At 40.2% G+C, this 22,839-nt stretch overlaps 3 protein-coding genes across 4 annotated transcripts; 2 read left to right on the top strand and 1 right to left on the bottom strand.

The window, feature by feature from the left end:
* On the top strand, positions 1–6,174 carry LOC120260554 (glucomannan 4-beta-mannosyltransferase 9-like). Of its 2 annotated transcripts, XM_039268049.1 has the most exons (11): positions 1–386; positions 551–624; positions 833–1,217; positions 1,322–1,420; positions 1,678–1,930; positions 3,952–4,062; positions 4,319–4,455; positions 4,615–4,728; positions 4,855–5,054; positions 5,218–5,412; positions 5,530–6,174. In XM_039268049.1, the coding sequence occupies exons 3-11, from the start codon at positions 888–890 to the stop codon at positions 5,690–5,692; spliced, it is 1,602 nt and encodes a 533-aa protein (XP_039123983.1). In that variant the 5' UTR covers positions 1–386; positions 551–624; positions 833–887; the 3' UTR covers positions 5,693–6,174. The 2 variants fall into 2 exon arrangements, with proteins under 2 accessions (XP_039123983.1, XP_039123984.1); XM_039268050.1 differs by lacking the exon at positions 551–624.
* Positions 6,175–6,243: 69 nt separating this feature from the next.
* On the bottom strand, positions 6,244–13,863 carry LOC120260553 (DNA repair protein RAD5A-like). The gene is given in 21 exon segments (XM_039268047.1): positions 6,244–6,775; positions 7,299–7,397; positions 8,012–8,083; positions 8,164–8,257; positions 8,535–8,735; positions 8,852–9,124; positions 9,592–9,704; positions 9,784–9,883; positions 9,958–10,080; positions 10,777–10,844; positions 11,055–11,210; positions 11,286–11,432; positions 11,554–11,729; positions 11,732–11,819; positions 11,910–11,994; positions 12,068–12,219; positions 12,320–12,469; positions 12,551–12,604; positions 12,692–12,827; positions 13,002–13,135; positions 13,230–13,863. Coding segments are annotated over 21 exon segments (3,042 nt in total). The 5' UTR covers positions 13,728–13,863; the 3' UTR covers positions 6,244–6,652.
* A 4,343-nt stretch (positions 13,864–18,206) lies between these two features.
* LOC120262403 (leucine-rich repeat receptor-like protein kinase PXC1) lies at positions 18,207–20,879 on the top strand. Its single transcript, XM_039270505.1, is given in 4 exon segments — positions 18,207–18,328; positions 18,474–18,845; positions 18,847–20,084; positions 20,173–20,879. Coding segments are annotated over 3 exon segments (2,199 nt in total). The 5' UTR covers positions 18,207–18,328; positions 18,474–18,570; the 3' UTR covers positions 20,859–20,879.
* The last annotated feature ends 1,960 nt before the right edge of the window (positions 20,880–22,839 follow it).

Here is a 22,839-nt window from a genome sequence, read left to right as displayed (position 1 = left end):
AGCAAGCAGTTGAGGTTTTGCATTTGGGGTGCCCTGCTTTGCGTTGGAGCCCGCCTTCTTTCTCTTTTTCTCCTTCCCTCTCTTTTGTTTGTTTGTTTGATTCTTTCTTTCTTGCGTCCATATTCATTTATTCATCTGCCGACACAAACACAATCAACAGCAAACCTCTGCCTTTTTTATTTGCAAGAGAAGAGCCTTCTTCTGAACGCCGTTGTCTCAAACTCTGGGTGGACAGACAGGAGGGTGAAGAAGAAGAAGGGGTTTTCTCTCTTCCTCTTCTTCTGTTAACCATCTATCTGCATTGCTAGCCCATCTTAATTTCTTCTCTCCTTTGGAAATAAGTAGTAGGTGGAAGGATTTGCAGTTTTAGGTGAAGAGAGAGGAAGGTGTGACATCCCTCTGCTTGATTATATTCCTTGATTGAAGTTCCCTTATCATTTGGCTTTTTATTCTTTTTTATTTTTATTTTTATTTTTATTTTTATTTTTATTTTTATTTTTATTTTTATCACCGAATGTGTGTATTGTGTGTATTGCTCAAAACTCAAAAGAGAGAGAGCAAGGGAGGGGCTTTCCAATTCCAACCAATGACTGTCAGTCTATAGCTTCAAGCACATTGTCTTGCGTACGTCCACAGCAAAACCCCATATCCAATCAAAACACCATTTTCTTTTTCTTTGGTTTTTTTTTTGTCTTTCTTTATAAACAAACAGCTTACATTTCTCTTTTCTTTATTTAAAAAAGAAAATAACAAAAACAAAAACAAAAAAAAAGGTGAGAAAGGGATCCATACAAGCACTTTATAAATCACCTCTGTTTCTCCCCTGTTTTAGCTCTAGCAACAAGGAGAGGAGAGGAGAGGAGAGGAGAGGAATAACAGAGAGGGAAATGGAGAAGCTGCCATCAACAACGTTGCTCCCAGATGCATTCCAGGGGACAAGGGATGACATAACGGAACAAATGGGGTTCGTGTGGCAGCAGATAAAGGCGCCGGTGATCATCCCACTTCTCAGGCTGGCGGTTGTCCTTTGCCTCATCATGTCACTAATGCTGTTCGTGGAGAAGGTGTACATGGCTTTCGTCATTATCCTCGTCAAGCTATTCGGTAAGAAGCCTGAACAAAGATACAAATGGGAACCCATCAAGGATGATCTCGAGCTTGGCAATTCTGTTTATCCTATGGTTCTAGTCCAGATCCCAATGTACAATGAAAAAGAGGTGTGTGTTTTTTATCATTTTTAAGATTTTAGTTCAATATATATATATATATATATAGCTTGACTTAGTATACTTTTTACTCTCTTTTCGATGGAAATTTGCAGGTTTACCAGCTCTCCATTGGAGCCGCATGCGGGTTATCATGGCCGTCGGATCGCATTATAATCCAAGTGCTTGATGACTCCACAGACCCGGCCATCAAGGTAACCTAGTATTGCTCTCAAATGCACTTTTAATTCTTTTGATGGAGAATATTAAATAATATCAATATCCCCTTCCTCTTTGTCTCTGTGAATTGCTTTGGAACTGCTCATTGGCTGCAAGCTGCTCTCCTTTTCTTGCTTTTCAACCAATATTGGCATTGTAATTTTGATTGAATATTGATGGTACGTATTATGAGATGGTTAAAAGATGATATAAGTTTACCCTGTTGTTGGCTGTTGGACATGCGTGGGCACAGGATCTGGTGGAGATGGAGTGTGGGAGGTGGGCGAGCAAAGGCATTAATATCCGATACGAGATCAGAGACAACAGAAATGGATACAAGGCCGGGGCTCTCAAAGAAGGCATGAAACACAGCTATGTCAAACAGTGTGACTACGTGGTCATCTTTGATGCCGACTTCCAACCTGAACCCGACTTCCTCTGGCGCACCATTCCTTTCCTCGCTCAAAACCCTGACTTGGCTCTCGTCCAGGCCCGTTGGAAGTTCGGTAAGCATAACGTCATATGCACAATTCATTAATTAATTAGCACAAGGGATCTATCTATCTATTTATCTATCTCTTTAAAGTTTAAGAGAGTGTCGGTGCAGCAGGTCACACAATAATATTTTTCTCTTGACCTTGTTCATTGATCTTTTCCCTGTGTCCGTGACACATTCTAAAGAAAAAGGGGCTTGGAAGCGAGATTTATTAGTTCAGGATAGTGAGATCTGGGCTTGATGACTGACGCCCACCGAATTAGACTGCCTCTCTCCTTTACTCTCTCAACGCCCCCTCTCTATTTCCTGTTCCTTCCTAATCCTATATGACCACGCCATTAATTAATAGCAACTGTATATATATTGGGCCCGACAACCGGCATTTCCCCCTCTTCCTCTATTAAAAGTCTTTTGAGTTTGTGGTCACTTTCCTCTGTCTAACCTCACAAGTTAAGTAGCTGCTTTTTTTTCTTTTTCTTTTCCTTTTGGCCTCAGTTAATCTCAAATAAATTTTTTTTTTAAAATAATATGTTGACTGAAATAGAGAGACAGACAGAGGAGGATCATTGTTGTTGAAAAACCTGTCCTCAGATGATAAAAATGAATGCCTGCAGTTTAACACCCACTGTTTAAGCTCGCTCATATCTCCCTCTGGTGTTAATTACTGGCCGACACACTAGTGTTTCTGCGGACCCCCTCCTTTGCCATTCGTCTACCGACATGCCTTATGTAGCAGAGCCCCCACCTCGCTCCTTTACTATGGTTTTTCTTTTTCATCATTATGAGATAATTTTAAAAATAAAAATAAAAAAATACAAACACTACTGTACAATGATCCAATTAGCCATCCAACTTTTCACTTCTTAACTTTATCATCCCAGCCTGGATAGATTTTATACCAAAACATGGCAAACGAACAAGACATCCGGCGTATAGAGTAACAATCAATTCAAGGGATAGATTCGATTAGGCTTGGCAAGAGACTAAGATAGGCCTGGGGGCACGGACAAGCGCATCAGCACGTTGGCTGCTTCCTGATCTCTCTTACCCCCTGATTGAGACACATCCCATCTGTTTGGCGAATAGTCTCATCAGAGCAAATTAAATAATAAAAAAACATGACAGGAAGGAAAGGTACTTACGTGGCCAATCACTTGCACCATCAAGGCAGCGCCAAAAGTAGCGATTGGGGAAATATTGAAGGAGCTTGATTTCGTTATTCTAGGACTGATTTTTAGAGGCTTGCGTAACCAATAAGTAATACAAATGTACAGTATAGATAGGTAAAAAATCCCGGCATCAATCATCATAGTAGCTACTAGCTAGTACCCACATCACATGGAGATCCATCCGGTCACCAATTTCACTGCATCCATGCGATGTGTGGTCCATTGCCCACGGTGTAATAAGTATTCACTAACCAAGCTTGTTGCGGCCCAAATACAGTCATGAGGCCACCGGCAGCTTCCATGGGCCGTATCCCCACCCACGTGCAATTATGTTGCTTTGCTCTACGGCATCAATCCCTTTGCTTCGTGTTAGTGTTAGTGTTCGTGTTCGTGTTCGTGTCCACCGCTGGTGCCCTTCACACTCTTTTTTACTCTCTTTCCATCTGGTCATTATTGTTGCAGTGCTGGCTCTTTATTTCTAATCACTTCCTTATTGATTACCATCAGCATGACATTTATCACTATAATTCCTTTGCACGTGACTGATAGAATATAATATTGACTACTTTTCCTTTTTCTTTTCCACCTGGTCATGTTTTTTTAATATCATCTCATCAACTTCTTTTCCTTTTTCTTTTTCTTATTTGAGAGCAGTCAATGTTATATACCATATATCCATATCCATTGCAAGTATTTATTTTTCTTTGAAATTTCGTTATAACATTATATTGGGCAAGCAATTAAATTGATGGGTCCTCTTGCCAAGAATATGATACACATGATTATATCTTTTTAACTTTGGTTATTACATTTTGGTTTGTTCCGGCCCTTGACTTTTAGAAACCATTCATTCATTCGGCAGTGAATTCGGATGAGTGCCTGATGACAAGGATGCAGGAAATGTCCCTTGACTATCACTTTACAGTGGAACAAGAAGTGGGATCCTATAAATATGCCTTCTTCGGTTTCAACGGTAAGTGAGTCTCTCCCATTTCAAATTTCCGCACCCTTCCCTCCCAATTCCTAACTCCCGACTCCCAACTTCCAATTCCCAACTGCCAACTGCCAACTGCCAACTGCCAAGGCAAAAAACTACTCCTACTCCATATAAATGAAAATAAATTAAAAACTAATTAATAAGCCAAATTTACTAATGAATTATGAAACAAAACAATAACCTATCCTTGAGCATCCTTCGGCACTCAACGAAAAGAAAACGGGTGTCACAGGGACTGCCGGGGTTTGGAGAATTGCGGCTCTTAATGAAGCTGGAGGCTGGAAAGATAGGACGACGGTGGAGGACATGGATTTGGCCGTTAGAGCGAGCCTTAAAGGCTGGAAATTTCTATTTCTCGGGGAAATCAAGGTGACTTTTTCTTATTAATTCCTAGTAATATTTCTTTCTCATATCATCATCATCATCATCATCATCATCTTAATTGTTATCAGTTATGAAGTGCTGTAGTTTTTGCTGAATCCTAGCTGGTGCGTACCCATTAATTTTTTTTTATGTTAAATAATCCAGGTTAAAAATGAATTACCAAGTACTCTCAAAGCCTACAGATACCAGCAACATAGATGGTCTTGCGGGCCAGCCAATTTGTTCAGGAAAATGGCGTTGGAGATCGCAAGGAACAAGGTCAGTTATCTCTGTAGCCAGAAATGTAGAACTGATGATATTGGTCTTGTGTGTTTGGCCATTATTAGTGAGGTTATCTAATATGTTATTTGTCTTTCGCGCGCGCGCGCCTTCATGGAATTGCAGAAAGTATCCCTCCTGAAGAAAGTCCATGTTATCTATAATTTCTTCCTGGTTCGGAAGATTGTCGCTCACATCGTTACCTTTGTATTCTACTGCCTGGTGATCCCTGCAACTGTTTTAGTTCCTGAAGTCCAAATTCCCAAGTGGGGTTCTGTTTACATCCCTTCAATCATAACACTTCTCAATGCTGTCGGGACTCCCAGGTACTTTATACTGGAACCAACTCCAACTGCACTCTGTTTTGCTGTCATTCATTATGAATGCAATGCCATACGTTCATCAGTCCTTTTCATTTGATTATTATTCTCTGTTTTGCTTGCTTGATTGATTCATTCATCAAGGACTATATATTATGTCGCATCGCAGGTCTCTTCATCTGATGGTATTTTGGATTCTGTTCGAGAATGTCATGTCTCTGCATCGGACCAAGGCGACATTCATTGGCCTGCTCGAGGCTGGGCGAGTTAATGAATGGGTGGTCACTGAGAAACTTGGAGATGCCCTGAAAACGAAGCTCGGTGCAAAAGCACCCAGAAAACTACGATTCCGTATTGGTGATAGGTAATATTATATTTATACATAAAAAAAAATAATTATAATGCTTTCTTTACTGTTTTTGATTTATTTGTTGTATCGTTTCAAGTTAGTTGTAGTCGATAATATATTTCTCTTTACCAGATTACATGTATTAGAGCTGGGGACAGGAGCCTATCTCTTCTTCTGTGGTTGTTATGACATAGCCTTTGGAAGTAACCATTACTTCATATTCCTCTTCTTGCAAGCTTTTGCATTCTTCATCGTGGGGTTTGGTTACGTGGGCATCTTCGTCCCTAACGCCTAAACAAATTGGCTGGCTGGGCACAACGTATTTGTCATCATTAATGTTGCTTCCTGTTGCTGGTGAGCAGTTTCATCTTCAAGTTGGAGATACGCATGCACCAAGCATGGTAGCCATTTGTCATCATCAAAATGATGGTGAGTAGCTGTAGATAGATAGATACAAGGAGCAGTCTGGCTTCAATGAAGATAAGGAGCAACCATCATTTTGTTTTATATAGTGATTGATTGTGAATATATATGTTACGAAAAATTGTAAAGATACAGTTGTCGGCCAGAGTGAGCAGGGATGCCGTGCACTAGCAGTAGCAGCAGTAGAGAGATAAGAGAAAAGGGGGCTAAAAAAATTTATGTCAGCATACAGCTTTAGATAGTTTGTTATTTATGATTTGCCGTTTACTTATTTTGAGAGGCTTGTGTTCTTCATTTGTGAGAAAAAGGAAGTCAGGTAATAATTCTAAGATGGCTCTGTGAACCGTTTTTGCCTATCATTTGTTAAGCAGAACAATAATTTAAGACTGAACACAACCAGACAATTTTTTCTTTTTTAATACACTTTTAAACTCTACTGGTATACAATTATAAAAGCCATTTCAACAGAAATTACGGTACCGAATGAGCTACAGAAGATTATGTGATTGGTCTACCTGTCTAGAGCAAATGAATGTGAGGGGGAGCCTCAAATAAGCAAACAGAATTACAACACAAGATAATGCTCACAAAATCAATCTTCATAGGAAGTTTCACTTGTCAGTGCCTCTGAAATTAAGCATCGTGAACAGAGGTGAGCGCACATCAACTGCTGCAGCAAATGCTGGTGAAAGAGGTTAATTATATCACATGCTCTTACTACTGCTCATGTATTTTCAGAGGGAGATCCGGTCACCAGCAATGGTATCACAACTCTTCCAAGCGCACTCCAGGCTGAAGCTTGGAACTTGAATTTCTTTAACATGTTCATTTTTCAAGTAAAGAACATCTTAAGCTCCTCTATTCTTGCTGTTCGAACCTCCTGATCAGTTAGAGCTCCAGATATCATCCTCTGTTTCCGTGCCTGCACAACTTCCATCCTTTCCTCAACTGTCCCCTGAAGGTTAATATCAGCAGATCAGTTACAACTTGCACAAAAATAAAACTATTGCAGATGACTTAACAATACTGTTAGAGCCTTTTAGAGTATTTAAGTAATTGAAAAACAAAAAAATACATTTGAAATCTTATTTCACAATGGGTAGCAGTTAGTGGGTTGGCTAGGGCTACTTGTTTGTGGGGCTTATTTGTTTCACTGCACCATTTTGTCTATGGCCACACCCCAAATATGGTAATAGCCTTGACAAAACAATATTGATATGAAGAAGAGGACACCAACAAAATTTCTTTAGCTGGGCATGGTGTTAACTCAGTCCAACTCTCTCTTTCATCAGGGAATGGATAAGCCTAAGTGGATTATGAAGATTGTTGAGAGCTGGTTTTCAGTTTTAATTTCTGTTCTCTTACTTTTATTTTCTTTTTTCTGGTCTGTTGTTTCTTGTCCAGGGGAGTTTCTTGTTTTGTTTTTGAATTTTTCTTGTAATATCTCTTCTTAACGGACTGTCTAATATAATCAGTACCTTCACAATAAACCTCCTGATTGAGACACTTTTAGTTTGACCAATACGATGTATGCGCATGACAGCCTGCTCCTCAACAGCTGGGTTCCACCAAGGATCCTACAGGAAATATAAATCGTAGGTTCACACATTAAACTACAAGCACATCATAGTATCTTTCAACCGTTCAACAAGTTGTTTTGGCTTCCATTAAATACCATAGTCATGAAACAAATAGATAGATAAAATGTCTTCAACATTAGCTTTACCAACCTTGATTTGCGATCATGCAAAAGAAAGAGAAATGAAGGATTAGCTTCAGAAATTTTTAACTGAAAATAAATATTAGATACAAACCAAATATATCTCATGCAAGATTGATTCAACCTAAAAACTTAAGCTGATACGATGAGACCCAAACTATTCAAATCACATCAACCGGTGAGGGATTATTACTTACTCTTATATATATCTTTAATACATGCTAGTCTATTTTTAGTCAGTTGCATAGCAAACAAAGTAATTAACCAAGCTTGATACCATAATAAATACAAGCTAAACATATATGTGCTTGATTTAACCCAAAGACTTGTAATTGTCATGAATACTTTGCAAGGTTCATTATAAGGTTAAAAGGAATAATACATGCAATATCTATCTTTAGCCTGGTACTACCTGGTGTTTATAGATTCAAACACCACAAATATTATAACGATTAGTCAAACTTCACATACCAAGAGGAAGGCATTGGTTGCTGCAGTAAGGTTTATCCCCACACCACCAGCTTTCAAAGACATCAATAGTACCTAAAACAGTAAACAGATAAAAAAAAGTTGAAACAGAAAACCAAGAAAGAAGCAACTGAGTCAATGATATGATGACAAACCAAAATGTTCTCATCCTCAGTAAACTGACTAATTATTTTCTCTCGCTGTTGTTGATTTGATGTCCCATCCAAACGAACAAATTTGAGATTGCTTCTGGAACCAGAAACATGCAACAATTTTAGCATTCTAATCTACAAAGTAAACAAAAGATGATGGAAGAAGCGCTAATATACTTTCACCCAATCCTTGTGTACACAAAAACTACTCTTTCAAGGACTTCCAATTTTCAAATATATTATCAATACACTAACATTCCACCATTTCTATTAACGTTTCTCTCCTGCGTCTAACTTGTAGTTTACTGAAGTTTTGCTTATTAAAAAAGGCAATCTCTTATTATATGCGGATTTATAGAAAAACTGTATTTTACCGAGAAAGGGGGATTTGCAGAAGATCCAAAAAAGCAGTCCATTGACTGAAGACAATGCTTTTTGAACCCGCATGACGAAGCTTTTCCAGTTCTTGCAGTAAAACAGAAACCTTGGTGGATTCCACCCAATTCTTCTCAATGTCAATCTGAAAACGGCTTTCAGTAGGTGCAGTAATAAGGTCTTGCTTGTTAATCACTTTCCTGTAGACACAAGCACAATCACTTTCCTGTTATGCTTACGTACAATGAAGTACAAGGGCATGAATAAAATCCTCACAATAAAAGAATAAATAGACACAAATGAAACAGCAGGATACCTACAAACAGGACAAAGACCAGCCGTTGTACTTCGCCAGCTAGCCAATAGGCATTCTCGACACAAACGATGAGCACAAGGTGTTAAAACTGCATCTTCAAAAGCTTCAAGGCATATAGGACATTCTCCTTCGCCTTTACGCAGCTCTTCCACAACTTCCTTAACATATGCCTTTGAAGGGATAATGTTAGAATCTCCACTGGAGTCCTTGGCAACCTTTAGGAAATGCTTTGCAAGCTTATTAAGGTCTGCATATTCTTGCGTGTCACCACGACTGGCCATATTGGGAATTCCATAAATTAAAGAAAACAAAAATATCACCAAATATTAATGGTGTATTAGTAGTGCCCACAGGATCCAATTAAATAAACATATCAAAGAAAGCAGTGTTCTATCTACATGCAATTTAGAATTACATTAATCTTGGTAATCAATAATAAGTGGGCAACCATGCTGTTAAGAAGGCAATAAATAAATAAAGAAGTTTCATTCCATGCGTGAAGACACAAAGGCATTGAATGGCATTAGTTATGAAAAATATCACCACAGTTCAATTTCACAGGCTACAGACTTCAGCATGAAAACTAGGAATAATCTGAGCAAACTACTATTAAGTTTCCTTTAGGGTAGACATTTACGGTACATAGTGAGCATATCTATGGAATGCATCTTGCATCCCCTTGCCTCAGAAGAAATTAAGTATGAAAGGGAGAAGTATTAAGAGTCTGTCAAGGTGCAAACCTCATGACAAGAAATGGATGGTCACAGCACTGGCGAAGACGTAAAAGTAACTCCAGAATTGAAGCATAATTGTGTAGAACCCGTCCTTGCTCAACAAATTGATCAAACTTTACCTGATTGAATATTCAAAATGTGAGGCTTCTATTGCCAGAATGACATCATACAACCTCTCTAGCATAAAAGCTAATATACCTTAGATTTTCTAAATAAAGCCTGATAGAAGTCCTGCTCAGCTGTTGTCAGTTCACAATAAATTACCTGAATGTCAGCTGGAGGAAGAACAAGAATTGGCCTGAAACAGAGAACCAAGGGAATAAAATAAAGCACTTTAAGATATCAACTACAGGATTGTGCATCTTAACTTACTTTCCATCTTTATCAGTGCTTGACTTTGTTCTTCTTAACATTATTGGCTTTAAAATGGACTGCACCAACTTCAGGCCGCGTTCATCACCTTCCTCATAGGGCCTTTGTATAAGCTTATGCCACCTTCCATGTCCAAGAAAGCAAAATGATATCTATAAAATGCCTTCCAAAGGGAAAAAGTAAAGAACTGCATGTGGTTGAGTTTGTGTTTCTCCATAGAATAGCATCAATTCCTCCAGCAATCTTAGGGTGTCAATCACTTTAACTCATATGACATCAACAATTAAACAAGTGATCTATATTCGACAAGACAGACATCCACAAGTATATAGGCCTCAGAATCTTGTATAACATAACGTTAAAGATGGAACACAACCACAATAACATATAACTAGAAAGATCAACAGGAAGCAAATGGAATAAAGTATTCAACCAAGAAAGCGAGCTGCCTACGGCGGTTGACATAATGAGAACTGGGAAGACCATTTCACATGTTTTAATAGAAATTTGTAAGTAAGAATGTACACTTTTTATGAAGTCATAGCAAATGGAAGGAGGGGGGATAGGGGGATGGGTTCTCCTTTAGATAAATAATATGATGCACCAGGGAAAAAAGTTCTGCGTGAAATATTTCTGAATGATCATATTTTCTTTACACAAAGGAGCATTAATAAAGCAGGCAATCAACATGATTGCTAAACACCATTTACGAAGTTGTGAATGCATGCAAATTGCTACTAACTTAGATTTACTCAAACTACAACAATAAGCACAATAAGTTGGGCAGATAGGCAGTGTGCTACAAAGGAGATAACTTACAGTCCCCAGTTTCCCCAAGGCTCCATCCTTAAAAATCGAAGAAGACTGTATATATCTTCTAGGTTATTCTGCCAAAAATGATCAAGATCATCATAATTTCATGTTGAGTTTGGAGAAAACCAAGAGAACACAATAAACCAAGGATAGAACATCTATGGCAATGCCATTTGAAGCATAGATGAGAACAGAGCTAAATCACACATCTAAAGCCAAATGGTGCTTTAGAATGAACTGAAAATCAAATGCCACTTAAAAAAAAGGCTCAAAGAATGGCATACCTGAATAGGAGTGCCTGTAAGGCACCACCTACGGTCAGCAGTTAGAGCAGCTGCTGCAATAGAAATCTGGCTTTTTGAGGATTTTATAGTATGTGCTTCATCAAGCACAATCCTGAACCATCTAACTGAGTAGAGTACACCGTTGTCTTCAGCATTCTACATAATAGATACAGAGCACAAGGGATGAAGAAGAGCACAGTGTCAATATGTTTTCGAGAATATATGACTTACCTCAGCTGAAAATTCTGATCCTAACACACCATAAGTTGTCAGAACAACATCATTCTCTGCAAGAAGTTTTGCATCCTTTGGACGGCTTTGTCCATAATGGACATAAAGGGTAAGAGAACCACACCGAGCATGGGTTTCAATCTCAGCCTGCCGTTCAGTGAAATTGACATTCCCATTCAGTTAAATTGATATTCTCACTAGCGAAAGCCAAAAGGTATCATTTCATTACTTGAAATCATTATTAAGCACTAAATGACAAAGAAATTACCTTCCACTGGCCAAGGAGTGTCATAGGACAAACAATCAAATTTCCACCTCGAAACAAGGTTTTTGATTTGAAAAGCTTGCCAGAACCAGAAATGCCTTCAGAACTCTTTAGGCCAGTAAGTGATTGGTCAGATATATGGTTATTTCCATTAGCTTCACCAAAGGATCGACTCATCGAGGAGAACAGTGAGCCCCTTTGTCAGAATCAGTAAGCAGAAGACATAGAGTCATGATGGTCTTCCCCAGACCCATTGCATCTGCCAGAATCTATGAAATGCATGTTTAAATCAAATATAATGGCCAGTGACGAATTTAAGGACAAGAAGAAATTGTTCAAAAGTCATCACAGAAACATACTCCTCCTCTGGACATGTGCAGACTGCTAGGGAATTCAGTAGTGGCTTCCCCTGAAAATGAGTTTAAGTAAATGACAAGCTTCCTCCTGAAAGTAAAAAATATTGTCAGCCTATGCTTGTTTTATTTTGCAAAAAAACTTGAGTATATATCTGACATACTTATCTGCAACACGATACGCGTCCCAGCAGGGATGAAGACTTGTTGCTGCCTCCTCGGGACATTTTCCTTTCTCCAGTTGCACCATCCAGTGAAGAGCCTGCTTCTGGTATGGCCTTAACTCACATAACAGAGTGTCAGGTGCGTCCATTTCCTGTAATAACATAAAAAACGGCATAAATCAATAAGAACAATGTACCTGAGAATTTGTTGCACACAAGGGCAAAAAAAAGCCAATCTTTTATGTGCACAACCTCTAATTCAGAACCATCTGTAATTCCAACGATTTTATTAAAATCATGATCTGAAATAGAATCATGACTGCTTTCCATATTACTCCCTTGAGTAGATAGTTTCCTACATTTCTCTGCGGGTGGCACAGCAGTATGTGCACCAGAACTGTCCTGTACAACTACATTTGGTTAAAAAGAAAGTTGGAATTGGAATTTCTGACAAAGGAGAAAGAAACAAATATCGTCATGCACCTTTGATTCTATACGCCGTTTTTTTGAGCAAATGTCATCTGGAGTAATCTGAGCCTGATTATAGTTACAAAAGTTAAAACAAACATCACCAGTCATAGAGAAAAAGGTCAGTGATGATGCATGATCCAAGATTGAATATACTTTCTTAAATGGGGTGAGGCCAAGCAATCTGAAAAGTGTTGGAAACGGATGCACCGTAGATTCCTCCGTTGCTGAACGATTTAACCTCGCCAATGTTTTTTGTTGTTTACGGAACATTAAACCATTGATGTACACACTGAACAGTGGACATGTGAGATGATGTGTAAGTAACAAAGATATATTCTATAACGGTGAAAAAGAAGACAGAAAACAGTCCAATTTCCCCCCCAAAGAATGGAAACCTCATATGGTCATTGTAAACCTGGCGAGAGGCCAGCTGATTCTCTGCATCATAGGCAAAATAAATTACCTGACTGATAAGAGGATGGTGTCCATGATGCCAAGTATTTCCGGAGCAGAACTGCAAAAGCCCTCGATACTGATCTTCTTCTCCCTCACGAGCGGCGAAAGGCAGCGAGCCCATTCATTCGGGATGCGACCAATCTACACACAAAGCAAGCGAGAAGCAAATAAACGTCCGAAGAACAACGAAGGCGAAGGCGGTGGTGAAGAATTTTCAGGCATAAATGGATCAGACCTCTCCAGATTCCTGTGTAGAGAAGCGCACTATCTCGGAACAAGAAGCCATGGACCGCCCTCTGCCGGGGAACTTGCCGGGGGAAGGGGAAGTAATTTTATTTCGTGATGGAAAAGAGAAGTTCACCTTGTCCCCCACTTTGATCCTCCTTCCTTTGCATGTGGAAAGCCCCGCGAGCTCCGAGGTCCCGACAAGCCACCAGTGTCCCTCTATTTCTTGTTCCGATGACTCCGGTGGGGTGACGCGGCTCTCCGCGATAACTTTGGCAGTCGAAGAAACGGGACTCTGAGTCTCCTTGAGGATCACCGGGGGATTAGGGTTTTTGTTTGGAGGGGAGGAGGAAATGCGAAAGTGAGGAGTATCGAAGATGATGTTGATTGCAGCGGCGGCGTCGTTGTTGGCCATATGGAGGGCGCGGATGATGTCCATATCTGAGAAATCTTGACCAACGACAGCGCGAACGACGGAGACCTGTTCGTCGGTGGCCTTATTACCCATCGGAGTAGCATCAGACAGACAGACAGACAAACAAACAAACAAACAAGAAGAAGGAGAAGAGGCCGATTGCACGACGATCAGATACAGATAGACGGACGCGCACTTCGATGGCTTTTCACGAAATGTGGGGCGCTATTCTTCCCGCCCTTGAACAACAGGATTCGATCCAGCTTAGATTTTGACTTAGATTTTGATTTTGGGCCAGGCCTAATAAAACACCAAGTCATTCTTATTTACACGGACATCAGCCCAACATCAATGTGATTTATTAAAATCAACCCAAAAAAGTTTTAGATTTTTGTTATTTTATTTTATTTTGTTAGTGTCATGGTCTTTTCATGGTAAACACATTATAAAAAAAAAAACCAAATACATCAAAATATCTAAATATAGTTAAACCATAAAATATAGAATTTATACATATAAAACCATACTCCATAATCCAATACACAAGGCTCAACAAAACCAAAGATTTATAATGATAAAATTGTAATTAATTATAATTTTAAAAGTTATACATGGACAAGAATCTCTCCTCATTCTATTTAAAAAAATGGGACAAATTGACCAAATTCTTTATCTACATGGAAAAAAGCAAGGAATCCCCATTTTTTTAAAAAAATCATTATTAAAAAAATAAAAAAATAAAAGTTTATATATATATATTAAATAAAATTTTGTAATTTTATTTAATATATATATTTTGATAATGTGGGGCCTATATTCCACTTTCAATATATTCTTGTGATTTATTTATGTGATATTTGATTTATCTGTTTTGCTTCAGCTTTGAAAAAAAAAAGTAAAAAAATAAAAATTGTAGATCCATTTGAAGATTGCATGGATACTTGGAGGTGTTCATCGCCCTCCAATCCAAAGCCATGGAAGGGCCAGAAAGCAAAACACTATTAAGTACGTACGCTCATATACTACCAAGACGCATGAAGGTCACGGCATGTTCAGGTACATATATATATATATATATATATAGGGATGTAAATGGGGCGTGGAATCTCCGTTTCCCGTCCGGACCCGCTTGAGGCGGGGATTCCCCAAAATAACCCCCATGCGGGTCGGGAGAGCAGGGGAACATCCCTCCCGGCTCGCTCCCCATGGAATCCCCGATTTTTAATAATATATATATATATTGAAAATAACTCATATGATTATTTATTTATTTTTTTAAAAATAATTGATATGAATATAAGATTATAAGTACCAAATATTTGGGTTTCAAACAAATAATTCAATATGAATATAAGATTATAAGATTAAATAAAATAAGCTATTTATCAACTTCAAAAATATAATATTTTTTTATAAAAATTAAATTTATTATATATTATGAGATAAAAATAATAAAAAAATTAGTTTAAAAACAATATAATTTAGTGTTATGTTATAAATATTTTAATATTATTAAAATAATATTGGTAAAAATTTACATGAGAAATCGATGAGTGTCAAATAGTGTTTTCTACTTTAATATACATATATATATATATATATTGATATATAATATTATTAGAATTTTATGTAATAAAAAAAATTGCCGTGGGGATAATTCCTCCCCCGCGGAGAATTTGGAGACGGGAAATCCCCGCCCCGTGGGAAGCGGAGATGGGGACGGGAATCTCATTTCCCGCTCAACCCCACTTACATCCCTACATATATAGACGCTAGCATGCGTGTTGTTCGACTAGCTACCACCTGAACTTCCTCACATTCTCTCAAGGCTAGGATCATGACAAGTGGCCGCTTCTCTCTGCAATCCTCAAGGAGATCAGTATCATGTGCACAGATATACGTGCATGTCTAGCTATATATGGACTTATGTGACGTCTTGTAAAGAGGTCCGAATGTGCTATGAACCCAAGGATACGGAGAGTATGCATGGGAGAGCTGGTGGAGTTGCCCGGCGCGGAGGATCGCTGAAGGTGATGTCGAAGAGTTTGGGTTTGGACGTGGATTACTTGCACTTGCAGGGAGTGTTTGCTTGGTGATGAGGGACAACTACTATCATATCTGATATCCCGGTTGATGTAGATGTAGTGGAAAATCGCGCGCAATGAAGGTTCCAGGCTTCCAGCTGCAGGCAATCAATGTGAGTGCCACGCCATGGCCTCTCTTCGATCTGTTCGGAATCCGGATCAAAGGAAAAGGCTAGCTAACGCTACATAAATGGCCCCTTACGTAAATATATAGTCCACACTCATGGTAACGGGGGCCACAGTGGCTCCAGCCTCCAGGTTAGTGCCATAGAGCCAGGAGTCACCACCATTTGACAATATATGGTTCACGCGCTCCCACTCATTAAGCGCAATTTCCGGCCTCGTTTGTTCATCCCCAATGAAACACATCTTTACTGGTGCGTTTCACCTTTTACATGAAGAATGAAGAATGTGACTAACTTTGGACAAGGAGAATGCCTTCCATCTGGCCCACATCCACCTTGACACCATAAACCCTCCTAGTGCGTAGACCTGCAAGACATGCAAATTAGATATTGCAATGCCAACAAGCATAGACATGTCAGTGATGTCACATACACTAGAATGTGAATAGACACAATACAAAGCATAGCAAACAGCAAAAAAAAAAAACATCCCTTTTATAAAGTTTGCTGCTTCAAATTAATTTAACTTGTTGCACTAAGGAGTAAGGATAAGTGCTTTCCTGTAGATAACTATCACGATTTTTTTTTTGAGAAAAAAAGGAAGCTATTATTCCATTGAACTTGAAACTATGTGATTAAGCTTGCATTACAAGGGCTAAGCCCATGAACATATAGATAAGACATATATAGTGTTAGATTTTATATTTTTGGTACTAGTGGGTTCTATATGGGCTTTATATGGGCTTAGGAGTCTTACACCAAAAAGTCTCAAGACTTAGTGACTCAACCTCTATTCCTATATATAAACCCATTACAATTCTATTACACAACCGATGTGGTACTATATTTCCAACATATAGGAGTGACTATGAAAAAATAACACCTGATATACCTAACAGAGATTATCACGAATTTACTGATGGGTAAAAAAAAATAAAAAATACAGTCATAATTCCATTGGAGATTGAAACAATGTGATTAAGCTTGCATTGCAAGGGCTAAGCCATGAATATAGAAGTAACTATGAAAAAGATAAGTAGATAACACCTGATATACAAGTAACCTAATATATCATCTAACAAAGATCATCCCGAACACATCATCACAGCTCCTGGTAGCATAGCATGAACTAGGCATGGGGTTGTGGAGGCAGGGAATCTCCAAGTGGACGCACGCTGCGCTGCTTTACAGCTAGGAGTCTACAGGTCTTCTGGAGAGAACAAACAAAGTGCCTTAAAAAGTCAAGCTAGATGACATCCATCTTTAATCCGCCTCAATGACTAAAAATGTGAAATTGAGCATAGATTATTGATAATATAAAATATAAAAAGGGGAAGTTAAATGTGGATAGTGTTGATGCTTGATGCAGAAAGCCCTTTCCATTGCAAGAAACAATGGGTGAGAATATAAGGCTGAGAAATCTGAGAGAGATGAATTTATAAAACAAGATTATTTAAAAGTTCCGTCGCAGAGAATCATCTGGACTGAGTTAAAATGGGCAAAAGAAATTAAGGATCTTGATAGTGTATGCCTTTTGATCTTTTTTGTCAGCTGAGATCCCAGTAATTAATGATATCTATCAGCTTGCTGTAGAAAAATATCAACAATACACACCTCTCAATCCCAATACACAAAAACTTCTGAGCATACCATAATGGCATGCGCAAGACAAAGTGCATAATTTGTGTTTGTCATCATTGTTGGAAAGACAAAAAAGGAGAATTGCTTCAATGAACTTAAAGATCAACATCCCTGAACTTCATGTAAACAAAACTAGTGAACGCTGAATGCATCACCTGACATCAACGGATGCAGAAGGGTTGCTTCAGAATAATGTGAATGTGAAACCATAATTCCCATTTATGACCCTAGTTGTTTTAAACATATTCCAAAGGCAAAATTGACGGAAAACACAGCAGATGAGGAGCTATGATAATTAATTCCGTAACAACAATCAGCTTCATTTGAATCAGGTTGAGTATTTAATTTTTTTTAATTAATTTTTTTTTAAGAAGATGGATAAACCACTTCAATTAATAATAAAAAAGAACAGAAAATTGTGGGAGGGAAATATAAAAAGGTTAAAATTGTGGTAATGCATGGCATGATTGCAGAAGCTTAGAAGAAGCAGATCAAAGCAAATTATCACTGCGGTATGGCATGCGCTCACTCATCGTTCCTTAAGCGGGGCAATGGGCAAAGGTGCCAGTCATGATTTCTGCCCACCACACCACATTCTCACACTCTCGACAAGAATACCTTTACTTTTTCATTATTTCTTTTACCTTTGTGAACTTTTTTTTGTGTCTTTTTTTATTACAAGGCCTTCATATCAGCCCTCGAAGGGACAAAGCAAAATAGAGTAATGGGTCATCTGAGCTCATTCAAAAGGGAGCCCAATACAGCAGAGCAGTGGAAAATAGAAGGCTGCCGAGAGGAAGGGTGGGTTTCTTTGTTTCCAATCATCTTTTCAAGCAGTAAAGAGGTTCATTACAGCACTTTCTTTCCACCTCTTCTTTGCTTTTTGAAACTTTCAAGTTTTAAACACATATTCCCGCTGGTAACTCACAACACGAAGGTAGAAGGTAGAGAGAGAAATTATTACTAACAGAGAGCTGCGTCGTCATCAGGTACGGGATTGACACAATTCTCAACCCCTGCCCGGCTGCCCCCTCAAAAGTTTGAAATTGTCTTCGGTCGGTGTGTGATGGTGGTACGAGTGTGAGAATGGAAGACGTGAGATCAATGGTTATTATGGCGCCTTCCAACCTTCACACCCGTCTCCGCCTGTGTCTTCAACTGCTGCTGCTGCTGCTTCAGCAACTGCTCATCACGTCACTTCCACAGGCATTGCCTCAGCTCAACCGCAAGCCTAGTGACACTGATGCCCTCATCATCTTCCGGTACAGGGCAGACGCGCACGGTAATCTGGATGTGAACTGGAGCACACCCGACGCCTGTAAAGGTAGTTGGCGTGGCGTTCAGTGCTCAAGAGCTGGCAGAATCATCTCTCTCCCTCCCATCTCTTGATCTCCGGGGACCCCTTGACGCTCTCTCCCACCTTGACCAGCTTAGATTGCTCGATCTGCATGACAACCGTCTCAACGGTACCCTCCTCACTCTCCTACCATCCCTTCCAAACCTCAAGCACCTATACCTTGCCCACAATGATCTTTCCGGCCCTATACCTCCTTCAGTGGGTCTCCTCAAGCGCCTCCTCCGCCTCGACCTTTCAGACAATGATCTCTCTGGTCCTATCCCCGCCAACAGCATTGCCAACCTCACCCGCCTCGTCAGCCTGCGCCTCCAGAATAATTTGCTTTCTGGGCTTGTCCCCGACCTCTCCAAAGTGCTTCCACGCCTTGACGAATTCAACGCCTCCAACAACGAGCTCTATGGGAGGGTCCCTGATGGCATGCGCAACAAGTTTGGGCTGACATCCCTCAATGGCAATGCCGGGCTCTGCGGGCCCAGTCCTCCTCTGCCACTCTGCTCCTTCAGACCACAGGAGCCACCTTCTTCCTCATCATCGCAGGCGGTGGTGCCCTCCAACCCCAGCTCCATGCCTGATTCTTCCACGGCTAACGGGGGGCAAGTAAGAGGTAGAGTAATGGACAAAGAAGGAAGGAGGGAGGGATTGAGCACCGGTACAATCGTTGGGATAGTTGTGGGGAATGCGTTGTTCCTTCTGGTGGTGGTCTCCTTTTCAGTGGCTTATTGCTGCTCCAGGAGGTTTGGTGGTGGCCGAGATGAGGATAAGAGGAGCAATGTTGAAGGTCATGACGGTGGTTCCCATTACACGGATGAGAGGGGCAAGGGAAACGGCAGGGACAGCGGAGATAGTGGTGCGGCGCTGGCGACACAGACTAAGCTAGTGTTCTTCGAGGGCGACGAGGAGGAGGAGGAGGAGGAGGAGACTGGAAGTGACGGAAGCAGGAGGAGAGGACGTCACCGGCGGTTCGAGCTAGAGGACTTGCTGCGCGCATCGGCAGAGATGGTGGGGAAAGGGACATTAGGAACAGTGTACAGGGCGGTGCTGGAGGACGGGTGCATGGTGGCAGTGAAGCGGCTCCGCGATGCCAATCCGTGTCCAAGAAAGGAGTTTGACAGCTACATGGGCATCATCGGTCGGCTGCGGCACACCAACTTGGTCAACCTCCGTGCCTACTATTACGCCAAGCAGGAGAAGCTGCTTATCTACGACTATCTGCCCAACGGCAGCTTGTACACTCTTCTTCACGGTAATATATATTCTCAACACTGAACAGATGAACTGGTGAATGGTTGCATGTACATAATTATGCAGTGGTGTGACTGCCTTATGTCCAGGAAACCGGGGGGCTGGCAGATTACCATTGGACTGGACTACAAGGATTAGCCTGGTTTTGGGAGCTGCTCGTGGGCTCGCCTGTATACATAAAGAGTATGCATCATCCAAAATCCCCCACGGGAACGTTAAATCATCTAATGTCCTCCTTGACAAGAACGGCATGGCTTGCATATCTGACTTTGGCCTGGCTCTGCTTCTTAACCCAGCCCACACCACGTCTAGATTGGGAGGTTACCGGGCGCCCGAGCAGGCTGAGAACAAGAGGTTGTCCCAAGAGGCGGACATCTACGCGTTCGGGGTGTTGCTGTTAGAAGTGCTCACTGGGAGAGCCCCGCCACAGTATCCTAGTCCTGTCACCAGCCGTGGCGGTAGCCTCATTGCTACCAATCTGCCAGAGTGGGTGAGGTCAGTAGTGCGGGAGGAGTGGACTGCCGAGGTGTTTGATGTGGAGCTGAAGCGTTACAAGAACATCGAAGGGGAGATGGTGGCCATGCTCCAAGTAGCACTAGCATGCGTTTCCCAGCAGCCGGATGCGAGGCCGGCCATGTCAGAAGTGGTGAAGATGATCGAGGAAATAAGGGTGGAGCAGTCACCACTTGCCGAGGATATGGATGAGCCTCGTGCATCCCTCTCACCTTCTCTTGCCACCGCCACCACTACTGAAGATGGCCGCCTCAGCTATTGAGATATGTTGTTTATCCAGGTCCCTTTTTGCTCTTGCATTCCATCTTCTGGAGGATCAATGAGACCGCATCATGCTTGTGCTTGAAAAAGGCAGCTAGCTTCTCCTGTTGCTTGCGTTTGCTCAACTAGTTAGCTTGTGTCCCCCCTCTTATAAATTCTCCCTTCCCAAATATCACCAGGCATCTATCACCGTTTGGCCTTTGTTTCCTTGCAAAACCAGGATATATTAAAAAAAAAAACCGATTTTCTGTTTCAGAGGTTAAGTTGGATGCTGGCCACCAAAAAGAACAGAAAAATTTAGAGTAATCATTTAAAAAGCACATTCGCCATTAACCAATCAAACGGTATTCAAATGCAGCCTGGGTCTAAATCTGAAAATACAAGAAGCTGCACACTCCTGAAATTAACATGCGGGAAGATAAAATGCAATAACTATTTTCCCTCATACATGGGTGGTCTGGCATGAGCCTTTCTTTCAGCTAGAATTTAAACTCGAAAAGTGCAGACTCTGCTTATTATGAAAATCTGTTATTTCTAAGCAGACGAATCTTCAGATCTTCCTCCAGTGTTCCTTTCCCTCCATCTGGCCCACATCCACTTTAACACCATAAACCCTCCAAGTGCGTACACCTGGAAGACAAGTAAATTAGATCTTGCAATGGCAACAAGAATAGACACGTCACATGCACTAGACTGTAAATAGGCACAATACAAACCAGAGCAAACAGCAGATAATATCATCCATTTAAAAAGTTTGTTGCTTCAAATTAATTTAACTTGTTTTCCATGAAGGATAAGTGCTTTCCTGTGGATAACTATCATGAATTTACTGATGAGAAAAATCACAGCCATCATTTCATTGAGATTGAAACAAAGTAATTAAGTTTGCACCACCAGGACTAAGCCCGTGAATATATAGATAACAGATGAATATAGAAGTGGCTATGAAAAAGATAACACCTTATATACAAGTAACCTAATATATCATCTAACAGAGATTATCACAAACACATAATCACAGCTCATGAAAACATGAACTGGGCATGAATTTGTGGAGGCAGGGAATCTCCAAGTGAGTGCATGCTGCGCAGCTTTACAGCAAGGAGTCTCCAGGTCTTCTGGAGAAAACAAACAATTGTACCTTAACAAGTCAAACTGAATGTGATGTTAAGCGTAGATTATAAAAAAATATAAAAAAAGGGAACGCTGAATGCAGATTGGGTTGAAGCTTGATTCCATTGCAAGAAACAGAATTTATAAAGCAAGATTATTTAAAAGTCTGTTGTGGATAATCTGGGCATGATTCTGATGGGCAAAGTAAGAATCTTGATGATGTACGCTGCCATTGATCTTTTTGTTAGCCGAGTTTCCAGTAATCAATAATAACTAACAGCTCGCTATAGAAAAAAAGATCAACAATATATACCTCTCAATCCCAATACACAAAAAAACTTCTGAGCATATCATAATCGCATGCACAATATAAAGCGCATAATTTGCGTTTGTCACCATTGTTGAAAAGATAAAAGATGAAAACAACAAGGAGAATTACACCAATGAACTGAAGGATCAATATCCCTGAACTTCATGCAAACAGAATTAGTGTATGCCGAATGCATCACCTGAAATCAATAGATGCAGAAGGGTTGCTTCAGAATAATGTGAAACCATAATTCCCCTTGTTTGTAGGCGTATCAAGGGCATTAGTTGAATTTCATGGTGGCAAAAAAGTTATGCAGGCAGATTGCACCATTTGACATGGATGTGCAATCAATTTAGTAGAAGAGTTGCTTCAAACATGAACCAAAGCCAAAATTGGCCTAAACAAGCATGAATCCCTATCCAACTAATATCCCTTCTTTGAAATAATTGGCCACTCACTGAAAATTCTGCATCTGGCGGCATAGGACTATCTTCTTCACTATGTGTTGCAACAGAGTAAATATGGATAAACCTCCATTCATTCACCAAAGTGCTTTCAC

This window comes from Dioscorea cayenensis, chromosome 5 (assembly GCF_009730915.1).
Source record: "Dioscorea cayenensis subsp. rotundata cultivar TDr96_F1 chromosome 5, TDr96_F1_v2_PseudoChromosome.rev07_lg8_w22 25.fasta, whole genome shotgun sequence".
NCBI classification, from domain to species: Eukaryota; Viridiplantae; Streptophyta; class Magnoliopsida; order Dioscoreales; family Dioscoreaceae; genus Dioscorea; species Dioscorea cayenensis.
This window is presented reverse-complemented; position numbering and strand designations above follow the sequence as displayed.